General features: G+C 34.9%; 1 protein-coding gene across 10 annotated transcripts in view; it reads left to right on the top strand.

Annotated features, from left to right (window-relative positions):
• Positions 1 to 13,155, top strand: part of RNF180 (ring finger protein 180) — a 285,865-nt gene that overhangs the window by 217,746 nt on the left and 54,964 nt on the right. For all 10 annotated transcript variants that reach the window (XR_014242111.1, XM_082383182.1, XM_082383180.1 and 7 more), the window contains one exon: positions 11,954 to 12,079. Coding sequence is in view for 9 of the 10 variants with exons in the window: in XM_082383182.1 (XP_082239308.1) it covers positions 11,954 to 12,079 (126 nt within the window). In the remaining variant the exon portion in view is untranslated. The remainder of the gene's footprint in view (positions 1 to 11,953; positions 12,080 to 13,155) is intronic.

Raw genomic sequence — 13,155 nt, forward strand, 5'->3', positions numbered from 1 at the left:
ACTACTGCACTCTATACAGTACTGTACAGTAAAATACACAAGAGTACAACCACTTGTAGAGGATGCACACATGTGATAACGTACGCCAGACACGTGAACTAACTTATGTGATTGGATATGTGAACACACGATCGCATATTTGAAAGTTCGCATCTTGAAGGTACGTATGTAGGGGACTTACTGTATATAAATAGTCTCTTTACCTATATTTATTTTGGTTTTCATTTTTTCCTCATTTCCCTACTCTTAATTCCAGTCCATTTATTATGGTGTGTGGTTTGGTTAAAAATATAGTACCTTTCAAAAACAAAACAAGAAAACCACAAACAAAAAATTATAATAATAAACCTTGCGAAATAGTTTTCTACTAATTTAGAAAGAATAAACAGCTTAAGTCATAATTTAAAAAAATATATAGTCCCTTTATTCCGTGTCTGTAAGCATTTATCCCTGTAACAATTATTGAACAATTCATTTTTTTCTATGCTGATTGAACTGCCTTTTTTAGGTAATGAAGATAATTACTAAAATGTTTCTGTGTTTTTTGGCAGCTGTTCTTTTCCATTCATATTTCTATCTTGTCCTATACCATTACTTCGGTCTTATAGTTATTCTAGCTTTATGTTTTAATAACTCACAAGTGAATTAATTTTATAAGTTGTTTGGGGAATAATTCACATTTTTAATTGACATTTTTATAATATTGTTATAATATTATAACATTGTTATAATATTGAAAGCATATTGCCTCTCAATAACATTTCTGTAATTTCCTTTCAAATGGCACAGCAAAATTCTTATTAGCTTTATGCCTGTATATTTTTGTTGCTACAATTGTAAATGGGATTTTTTTCCTCTTCTGGTTTCAGCTGCTTTTGTTGATATTTTGGGAGAAAGTTTCCAATCTTACACTATTCTGTTAACTTTACTGAACCCTGAGAATTATTTATTAAGTGAATGAATTAATCATCTCAGCTACCTAATGTCACCATTCCAATTGTGTACAAACCAGGGGACAGTTATTATCAAAGATTAAAGTGGGAAGGTTGTCATTTTCTAAAGGAACTGAAGATATTTGGCAAATGAATAAGGGGTTAGTTGTAATTTAGAGTAGTTCAGTGGATAGAGTTATGATGAAATTCCTTCCAGATTTATTCCATAGAGTGTGCTTTAGCAAAATAATGATTTAAACCTGAACTCTCAATATAACATTCAGTATTTAATGCGATTTTGCTTAAATTTCTTAACACTGTTAGATGTGATCTTGATAAAGTTCTTGATACACTAGAAGTTGAGAATTTGAAGTGGGAGAGCATATATAGAAGACAGTATAGAAGGCATTAATATCATTTGTTAGTGGAGGTCAAGATAATACTGTCAAAAGTTAATGGAGTAGCATGGATATATATATACTACCAAATGTAAAATAGATAGCTAGTGGGAAGCAGCTGCATAGCACGGGAGATCAGCTCGGTGCTTTGTGACCACCTAGAGGGGTGGAATAGGGAGGGTGGGAGGGAGACGCAAGAGGAAGAAGATATGGGGATATATGTATATGTATAGCTGATGCACTTTGTTATCAAGCAGAAACTAACACACCACTGTAAAGCAATTATACTCCAATAAAGATGTTTAAAAAAAAAAGTTAAATAAATAAATAAATAAAACTAGCAAATATGGAAAAAAAAAGTTAACAGAAAAACATACGAAAAAATAGGTAGTAGACACTATTGGTTGCTAATTCGTATCCATTACATCTTTCTTCCTAACATACCCTGAGTTTTATTCCAGTATTTAACTCCCTCAGCATAGGCCAGGTGGCTCCTGGGTAGATGAACCCATCTTTGGCTTTTTGGTAATCTATTCCTTTTGCCAGTGATAGGTTCATAAATGGGCATGTGATTCAGTTCTGAGTGATGAGGTGAGACTAAAATTTGCCTTTACTCTTAAGACATGAGATGGAAAAGCTAGTTTCTTCCCCATTGGACATAAACAAGAAAGTGTGTAATAGGAATAATTACTGGCAGCCATCTTATGAGCAAGTGGGGAACCAGCTTAGTATAAAGTCTTTATTTTGGATAGTAAAACTAAGGAAAGAAATGAGCAACGGGTCTTGATGACATTGTTTAACCACCAAGTCAGCCGGGTTTGAAGCCTACCCTACCTTTGAATTTTCTATTACATGAAATATTAAATTTACTAATTAACTAAGGCAGTTTGAATAAATTTTCTATTAGTGTACACCAAGAGCATCCTAACTGATAAAAGCGTTCTAATAATAAAGGTAGACAATATAGAAACTAAAAATGATATTATTCACAAAAATTTGAGAGGTGAGAAGGGAAGAAGATATTGCAAAAGACCCAAATGCTCCTAGAAGGAAGTCAATATTATTTAAAGTTGATAAATTAAGAAATAGTGAAGAAGATTTCTGGAATGGTAGCGTGAGAAGCTTCATGGATCCTCACCCCAGCAAAACAACCGTTTAACTGGTGAAATGATTTTTTTTTCATTTAAGTCTATGGAAATTGTACTAAGGATATACAGCAAATAGAAAAACATTTATTTTTTTTAAAATCTACTGAAATCTACCACTATACTCGGTAAGAACATAGAGAGCCTGTCACATTTAGATATTCATATGCAAAGGAATGAATTTGGAACCCTCCCTCACACTATGAATACACACACACACACACACACACACACGCACACACACACACACACATACACAAATTAACTTAAAATGGAACAAAGACCTAAATGTAAGAGATAAAAATATAAAACTCTTAGAAGACAACATAGGTGTAAATATTTTTTGAAATTGGATTGGGCTATGGTTTCTTAGATATGACACCTAACTCACAAACAGCCAAAGAAGAAATAGATAAATCAGACTTCATCAAAGTTAAAAACTTCTCTGCTTAAAGGGATATTATCAAGAAAGTGAAAAGATAACCACAGGATAAACGAAAATATTTGTAAGTCATATATGTGACAGGGGTCTAGTATCTAGAATATATTAAGAACTGTTACAACTCAAGAATTAAAAAACAAATAACCCTATTTTAAAATGGACAAAGAGTTTGAATCGACAGTTCTCCAAAGAAGATATAAAGATGGCCAATAAGCACATGAAAAAAATGCTCAATATCATTAGTCATTAGTTGCAAATCCAAACTATAATGAGATATCACTTCACAGTCACTAGGATGGCTATAGTTAAAAAGATAGACAATAACAAGTGTTGACAAGGATATGGAGATATGGAACTCATATATTGCTGGTTGGAGTATAAAATGGCAAAGTCACTTTGGAAAACAGCAGAATAAATTTTGCACATGGAAGACTCTAAGCCTGCTTGTGAGACTGGGAAAAGTTCTGATGTTAACTAGAGTTCTTTTGTCTGTGGAGATGAAAAAGAATCCAGGATGGGCAGAGCTGAGGAGAAAGACCTCTGGATAGGGAAGACCTTTCCTATTGATTGACTGACAGCCTCGTTCTTTCAGACAGGGAACTCCCACATCAGCACCCCAACAGTAGGTCTGTTCAGAGAGGTGCTACATGCTGTATAACAGGGTCTGCAGGCCACCTTCATCAGCAGGCTGAGGAAGGGAAAAGGCTTTAAATGGAGAGAGGGTCATCCAAGTGAGGGGGTAGAAATCCCTCAGCCAAGGAGATTATGGTTTCGTTGTAAGGGAAGGCATCATATTTTCTTGAATTGACTTTATGACTGAAGCCTTCAAACCAAGCATGTCACTGCCCCTATTGTGGACTGACTCTGGAGAACACTGGTATGGGCAGTCCTACTATAGACTCAGTGTTCATTGTTCAGGGATCCCAGCCCATGCTCATATGGAAGATACAAGTGTCTCAGGTATTGCATAGGGAGCCACAGGGTCAGTACAACTTAACTCTCAATTGTGAAGTCACTCACTGCTCTCACCTCATTCAAATGTACCCAAAGCTCAGCAAGGAAGATTTCTACCCTTGTTCCACTATTTTCCTGCATTCAACCTCTGTCTCCTTTTTGACCACCCACTCCATGCCACTACCCTTGTGCCTTTACATGGTGGAACTAGATGCTGATAAGCAGAAGTGTTGGTGAACTCCATTGGGAAAAAAAGGAAAAGAAAATGGCTAAGTCTTGACCTTGTGTATATAAGTCCCTAACTAAGTAAAGAAATAACATTTAACCTAATCTAGGATTTTAAGCATAAAGCAGGCTTATGATATTTTTCACCAGGGATATTTTGGCTGTCACAATAATAGGAGGATGCTACTGGCATCTAGTCAGCAGGGGCAGGGATGACAGATATCCTGCAGTGTTTGGGCCAATCCCACACAGTGACAAGTTATCCTGTATTCTGTCTGACTCTGAGATGTCCTGCTGGGCTTTATCCAGGACATACAGCTCATCCAAAAGAACATCACATTTCCTCTTTTTATCCACTGTGACAACCTGTAATTGGTCTCGTTCTATTGTCCCTATTCCCATTAACGGCATTTCATACTTTCTCTTATTCTATACCAAAAAGTCTGGTCTGTTCATTCTTATGCTAATAGTGGTTTTGTTCTTGCGTTCATCCATGCCTCAACTTTTTCATTTTTCTGTTCATCTTGTACAGAATCATCACTGCCTCCAAAATCCACACTTATTCCTTTTTTTTTATTGAGGTATAGTGGATTTACAATGCTGTGCCAATCTCTGCTGTACAGCAAAGTGACTCAGTTATACATTCTTTTTTTTTATATTCTTTTTCATTATGGGTTAATCACAGGATATTGAATATAATTCCCTATGCTATATACTAGGACCTTGTTGTTTATCCATCCTATATATAATAGTTTATATCTGCTAATCCCAAACTCCCAGTCCTTCCCTCCTCCACCCCCCCCCTTGGCAACTGCAAGTCTGTTCTCTATGTCTGTGAGTCTGTTTCTGTTTTGCAGATAGGTTCATTTGTACCATATTTTAGATTGCATGTATAAGTGATATCATATGGTATTTGTCTTTCTCTTTCTGACTTACTTCACTTAGTATTATAATCTCTGGTTGCATCCATGTTGCTGCAAATGGCATTATTTTGTTCTTTTTTATGGCTGAGTAGTATTCCATTGTATATATTTACAAACTCATTCTTTATCAATAGGAGTATCTATTTCATGATGTCTTTTAGTGTAGTCACTCTTGTGCTTTAATATATGGAAAAAAATATTTTATTATAAAAAAGAAATAGACAAATAAGCATAATGATTAGAGCAGTGTTTCTCAAATTTCTGTCATTTTCCTACCACCTTTACAATTTTTACTGTATCCACATACCACCAGAATTATTTTTTTACTTAAGGGTTTTCTTCATATCGACACATGTTTTTTTAAAAAAAATACTTATTTTAGCCTCATCCTTAACAATTTATTTGTGAATTTATGTATTTGATGTTCTAGTTTATACACTTCTTCTAATATACATTAAAATAAATAGGTAACTATGAAAATTTAAAATTTTTTCATTCAATTTCACCCTAAATCCTTTCACATCTGGCTAGTGGTTTGCAAACCAAGTGTTGAAAAACACTGCCTTGCACTTATGGAGGTTAATCTCCAGAAAAAAGCTTGAAAACAGGAATATTTAAAACAGTCCCTGGAGATTGTGAGTGGAGCTAGAGATAGAGGGAGTGGAATAGATCTTCATTGTTGTTTTGGTTTTGGTTTTGGTTTTTTAAGCCCTTTAACATCATTTGGATCTTTTCAAACCATGGGCATGTGTTACTTTGACAGTTTTTAAAAATAAATAAGTAAACTGATGTGCAGCATTAAATATGATGGTGGGCAGGGAGGATGGAGTCCTGTTTCTTTTCATACAGAAGACAGAGAATCATGGATTCTTTGAAGCCGAGAATGGATGCTGTGATAACCTTTTTTTTTTTTTAACATCTTTATTGGAGTATAATTGCTTTACGATGGTGTGTTAGTTTCTGCTTTATAACAAATTGAATCAGCTATACATATACATATATCCCCATATCTCCTCCCTCTTGCATCTCCCTCCTACCCTCCCTATCCCACCCCTCTAGGCGGTCACAAAGCACCAAGCTGATCTCCCTGTGCTATGCGGCTGCTTCCCACTATCTGCTTTGAAGATCCACTAGTATATCCCTATCCATAGGCTTTCAAAAGCCTTTTTCTAAATCTTGAAGTGTAACTTTAAATACAAAATAATAACAGTATACATCATAACAGTACAAAGTACTTATCATTTTGTCTTTATCATACTAAGAGCACAATAAAGGTTATGGTTGAATTGGGCTTAATTTAGTAGATCTCCTCTTGGCCTTATTATTCCTCTAACAGAGGGTAAACTAGTTATTCTTGGGTAATGAAACAGTTACTGAAATAATTCTTAATGCTCCAGAGTCTTAAAGGACATCAATAAGCACAACTTAAACACAATGTGGCTGAGATGAAAGCTTGGATAAATTATCTAACCTAAGAAGGTCTTATAGTACTAGCAGATTTCTCCTGGGCCAAAGGGTTAAAGTATTTGTAACTCTTTTCCTATTCAGGTATAAAAATTATGGGTATAAAATATTGCAGTACCAAATATTAAGTGGAATTATTACATTAAAATGGATAAAATTTTAACTATAGTTTATCTACCAAGTGAAATAGGAACTCCTAAATATTAACATCAGTTAAGCATAAATTACATTCTTTAATGACTTATGTATTGTAAAATCCATAGCTCCACTTTGACAAAGTGTCAAATATAGAATTTTTGTTTTTGGTTTGGTTTGGTCCCTGTTGTATGTGCCTCTGTCATCAGGCTACATATTTAGCTGGAGAATGGAACTTCCTAACTAGATTTTAACTTTGAACAGTTCACTAGGAAAGGGTAAGAAAATCAGGTTAAAATTTATATTCAGAGGATACATAGATAAATATTCATCAGTATTAATGAGATATTCCTCGTTGGTCTCTCTTTCCCAACATTCAGAGTTCCTCTTGCCACCAAATCACATAGGACATGCAGTTACTAGGAGACCTTGCAGCCGCCCTAGGGTGATAACCTGCCAGGTCTGAAGAGTTGGTTCTGAGGCTTATCTTACTCATATTTCTTTGAGTCAAAGTAGTCATATTCTGTTAAATACAAGCTGTAATAACAGACTCCAGTTTTCTCTAACTGGTAGTGTTCCCCTCATAGATGAACCTTTCTGGGTGCTCACATGGGTATAAAATGAGTTTCACTAGGAGAGTTAGGGTCCCTTACAAGTGAGACTTTCTTGCCCCTCTTGCAGAAGTGCAGATCAAGCATTGCCCTTGAAACCCTGAAGACAGATTTAAGATAGTTTGTAGATTTTCATTGATATCTATTGAAGTGAGCTCAAATGTCAATATATTAGCCCTTCTCTGTTCCTGTGTAAGGGAAAGATCTCAGATCCCCTTGAAGCAGCATCCTCACTCAGTTTTACTCCTGCTGCTGTGAAACAATACAAAGAAAACTATCTTAGATTGTATATTCTTGAAAAATTACTATTCATCATATTAAATATATAAACATATACATCAACATATTAAAGAATAAGAGTGAGATGAGACTAATCTAAAAGTTGTAAAGATCATCTCACAAGAGGTTACTTAAACTAAAAGCTATGTTTAAAAAATAAGGGTTAAGCATCAGCTGGTAAAGATTGTTTTGTTAGAAATCTCCCTTTTTATACAAATGCCCACTGATTGGGACTCTTGATTCCCAATCTTGTCTAATCCTTGCAAATGTCCTTTATTGTACCTTAATCTCCTGGAACCAAATAATGCCTGTGAACAAGCATGTCCAGTGCCTGTTGAAATGAAGGAAAGTTGGATTTCCACTCAAAATCAGGGCTCATTCTATATATATAATGCAAAACTCTTGGAGAAGTAGTTTTTTTTTTTAACTTTTATTAAAACATGCTACAAATTTCTTTTTGTCAAATCATCTTTTTGCAAGTTGCGTCTTTGTGAAAAATGAAATATTATGTATCAAACAACATAGGACTCAGAAGGGAATTGTGGGGAAAAAAAAGCTTTCATAATAATGAGACATAATTTTAAGTAGGTAAACAAGGCCTTTAATAATCTAAATGAGATGGGTGGACACATATATCCTAGCCTTTTAAATTAGAACATAATACCACTGGGTCTATCTAAATGACTGTGCCCTGTATTTATAGTAATACTCTTATTATATTCCCCTCCTTAATAGGACCCTAAGGCCTGAATTAACCCTATCATGGCACTTACCTCATAACTTAATGGTTATTTACTAGATAGGATTTAATGCAGGTACTATGCCTGTTTCATAGTTTTAACTCTTATACTTAGCAGAATGCTTAAAACTATTACTAACAAATATTTGCTTAATTATAATTAGTTGTTTAAACATAAAATTGCCCATATTTAAGCAAAAAGCAGAAATCAGAGTTACACTACCCTATTGGTACTGCCTATAGTTCAAAATTGTGCTGTGTATGTGGTTGTTCTTATTTTATTCTTTATGATATGATACAGTGAAACTCATGGTAATATACCCTGTAATAATGTGAATTATGTTTTTATGTAGTTGGTGATTGACTCCTGCATTCAGCCAAGTCAAGAAGACTGGAACTTTTATCTTAACACTTATTTACTATTTCTATGATAGTGTCATGCAAAGAAGCTGCTGTCTCCACTGGTACTGCCACCACATTTAACTAAATGTACCATTTGAGTAGACTTTAGAATCTTTCCAGGATATTCAGGGTTTTGTCTTTTTCTAGCATATTGAATGATATGAAATATTGATTACATCTAATACATTATAATGTGTATTGTAATAAGAAGCCTCTACTCCCTAAGAGGTAGGGTTGGCAAAGGAGGAGATAAAGGTAGTTTTTATCACATTTTACTCCGAGCCCTACATCTTGGTCTGCCTTCAGATTTTTCTTAGTGCTTCCTCCAAATAATTCTGAGAAAGGTAGTACTGAATATTTTATTTGCTGCAAAATCCTGGAGTTCCAAGTTCAAATGCCACTAGAATGAAGCAACACTGTTCTATAGAAAGAACAACATCCTTGGGTAAGGTTTGTACAGTTTATAGCAGAGTGAGATAAGGTTTAACCTATTTAAATAAATTCAAGTAATTTTAGAACAGAAAAGGATTTAAGGTCATTTCATCCAGTGGTTATCAAATTTGACTGTGCATCAGAATCACACAAGGAGCCTGTAGAAAGCACAGACTCCTAGGTCACATCCACAGCAATTCTGCTTCAGTAATATCTGGGCAAGGTCCTAGAATTTGTCTTTTTAACAAGTGCCCTCAGCAATTTTGATGCATAGCCAGGCTCCAGACACGTATTTTGGAATCAGTGATCTAGTACAATGCCCAGCAGACAGGAATTTAATTAATTTCTATATTTCTAGCTAGACCAGTAAAGTACTAGGCACATAGCTATTGCAAAATAAATGTTTGCCAGAGATAGGGTAGAAAGCGAGTACAAAGAGAAGTTCAACAACTTATGAAAGGTGCCACAGTTAAGAAGCATTAGAACCCAGTTCTTGTTTGCCCCAGAAATGGAGGGACAAGGGCTTCTAGGTCCTCTCTTCTCCAAAGGCCTTTCAGATCAGTGTAATAAATAAAATCTTCCAACATCTCATAAGACTATGTTATGGACCCATGTATTTAAGTTCAACAAAATGTTGTAGGTACATCTCCCATCTCATTTTGCACATTTTAGTAAAGTAATTTCTCTGATCATAATTTTTGTAGGTATTATAAATATTTTTATGAACCCTTTTTTTCTTCGGTGCATTAATCACATGGGTTTGTTATGTAGGTTAAAAGTGCATTGTGTAATAAGTTCCTTGAAGCTAGATAACAAAAATATCACAGTTATCATTATTACTTTTACCTCTCTCATCTACCCTCTAAGAGAAGTTTGATTTGTGACCAGCTTTCAAAACTGCACTTATTGGCCGACTCTTACAAGAATGTCTTTTTGATCTGGTTTACTGAAATCAATTACACTTCCAAATAAGTTTTCATTTTAAGAGAGGGCAGTGCAGTGGCATCCTCTGATTATTGCATCATTTTAGAGCATGGCTACAAGCTCTCCAGAAGAAGGAGGAGGTGGAGAGGAGAAAGAGAAAGGAGGGGAATAAGAATTCTTGAGCTGCAAACTCTTCACCTTGGTTTATATTATCTCCCACATGAAATCATTTACCCACGATACTGGTCTTACTTTTAAAGGCATTTAGGAAGTTGTGAGTCAATTTGCCCAAGAGTTCATTGTTAACACAATACCACTTATAGGATGTTTAATTTCTCAGAAAATACCCTGAATTACAGCTTAAGAATAAGCCCTGCAAGAATTGTTACTATAAGTGAATGTGTTATAAGTCATTTGATAATCTCTTCCATTCTCTTCATCAGTATGAATGACACTGATGAGTCCTTTTAACCAGGTAGTAGTGCCATGACCATCTTATACTAAGGGGCTGTTCACAGGCAGTGGGCAGAGTGGACATTGATAAAACAACTGTGCACTGCTGCAGAAAACACTGTGAGAATATCTGATCTGAAATGATTTAACTATTAAACATATGAAGGATAAAACATTCACTAGCCATAACAACCTCCAACATACACAGTGAGTACACAGACTATGAAATTACTTTTTCTCTATCTTGTGTGCTTTAATTACTGGCCCTTGGGTGTAGAATGGGGAAGGGAGTTAAACAGAGTTGGGGGTTTAATACTTAACCTCCCTTGCTTGGAGTGGTCTGTTTTTTACATTGTTTCTTTTGCTGTTAAATGTAAACTTTGAGAATCTGTTTTCCCTGTGAATTGCTTAATGAAAGAATCAATTCTGGGGAGTAATTAGGAAAAATAGAGATAATTTGATGTAACTGGTTTGAGAAGAAGCTCAAAGCCTGAAGGATGGAAACAGAGAAGATAGTACAGGAATAATTGTAGGATGAAAGTAAGAGGGCACCATTGATGGAAAGACTACTTCATTTCTCAGTTAGTAACCAGCTCTACACTGGCCTCCCTGAGAAGAACTCCATCGAACAATTCAACTCGGATCATGCCTTGCTTTCCCTGGCTTGTATCTAGAGACTCGTATTTAAAGTGAATGTATGTGGGATCTAGTTCCCCCACCAGAGAGCAAACCCCTGCATTGGGAGCGCAGAGTCTTACCCACTGACCACAACTAAGAGCCCGCATGCCGTAACTAAAAGATCCTGCATGGGGCAGCTAAGACCCGGCACAGCCTAAATAAATAAATAAAATTTTAAAAATAAAGTGAATGTCATCATATGTGATCTTTGATTGGTATTCGTTTATTTCAAATGAATATTTTCCTTTTCTCTTTAACTCATTAATAAGTTTCTGAAAGGTTGAGAATTTATTTCTACATTTTTTAAACTTCTTCATATCAGCAGCATTAGCGTCTAAATGGTCAAGCCATCACATATGGAATGAAATAAAGACTATGACGTAAAAAGTTCTAAGGATTTTTCCTTTTCATTATCACTCCTGAGCCATGATTACACTCTAGTTATTCTATTGCTACACCCATAACACGTTTCCCCCCTTTTTTTGGTCTACCTGTTTATTTCCATCTTTTAGACTGCAGTCTTCTTGAGGGCGGGGCTATGTCTCATTCATCACTGTGTTCTCCATATCTGGTGTAGTATCTGACATAGGAGCTGCTCAGTAGGTGTGTGTTCTATGTGTAGGCATATCAGAGTTTCATCAAATTCGGAGGAGTTAGGTTTGCTTGGGTTAAAAAAAAAGTTGACTCTACTTTTGTCTTCACTGTCTTAAAGAGATCTGAATTTATTATCAAAGTACTACAACAACCATTTTTCAGGTTCTTGCCATTTTACTCAAATTAATGTTTAAAAATACTATTTTCTTTTGCTTTACTCTAGAACTGAACAATGCCACAAAAACATTCTTTACTAAAGAATATTTGAAAAGAAAACAAAGCTTTCAGAAATCCAGCTCTGCAAAGTGGCCCCTACCAAGCCGCAGAAAAGCATTCCATCTTTTTGGAGGTAAGGAAGCTAATGCAAAAAAAAAAAAAAAAAAGGGAAGAAAAGAAAAAAAAGTCTGGTAACATTGTCCAAGGTCTTTTTTAAAGCTGTTTGCTTTCTGCCTTAGATATATTAGAAAAATATTTCTGCACTGGTCAATTTTAAGTAAGGATTTTGCTAAGTATCCTCTTACTGAAAGCTACAGGTGTACATATGAAAAAAATGGAGACTATACAGTAAGAGCAAAATCTGAGAAAAACTCATGATTAAATTTACTTTGCCTTGAAGTCAATAATGTTTAATATGTAGATAATGAACTCAAAAGTAACAGATTTGACAAAAGCTATATTTGACAAAAGCATTGGTATTCCTTATAAAGGTTTTGAACAACTCATTATCATAATTTAAGTTCATTTCATTTTATTGGTGCTAATCTCAGTTATATTTTAATAAATTATTTCTCTTTTATTGAAGTATAGTTGATTTGCCATGCCATGTTAGTTACAGGTGTACAGCAGAGTAATTCAGTTTTAAATATGTATGTATATACATATATATATATATTCTTTTTCAGATTCTTTTCCCTTATAGGTTATTACAAGATATTAAGTCTAGTTCCCTGTGCTATACAGTAGGTCCTTGTTCGTATCTATTTTATATATAGTAGTATGTGTATGTTAATCCCAAACTCTTAATTTATCCCTTCCCTGGCCCTTTCCCCTTTGGTAACCATACATTTGTTTTCTATGTCATGGGTCTATTTCTGTCTTGTAAATAAGTTCATTTGTATCTTTTTTTTTAAGATTCCACATATAAGTGATATCATATGATATTTGTCTTTGTCTGTCTTACTTCACTTACTACGATAATCTCTAGGTCCATCCATGCTGCTGCAAATGCCATTATTTCATTCTTTTTTATGGTTGGGTAATATTCCATCATTCATAGATATAGATATACACACACACACACACACACACACACACACACACACACACACACACCACATCTTTATCCATTCATCTGTCAGTGGACATTTAGGTTGTTCCCATGTCTTGGCTATTGTAAATAGCGCTGCTATGAACATAGGGGTGCAT

The sequence above is a fragment of the Balaenoptera borealis genome (genome assembly GCF_965194805.1).
Source record: "Balaenoptera borealis genome assembly, chromosome: 2".
Lineage (NCBI taxonomy): Eukaryota > Metazoa > Chordata > Mammalia > Artiodactyla > Balaenopteridae > Balaenoptera > Balaenoptera borealis.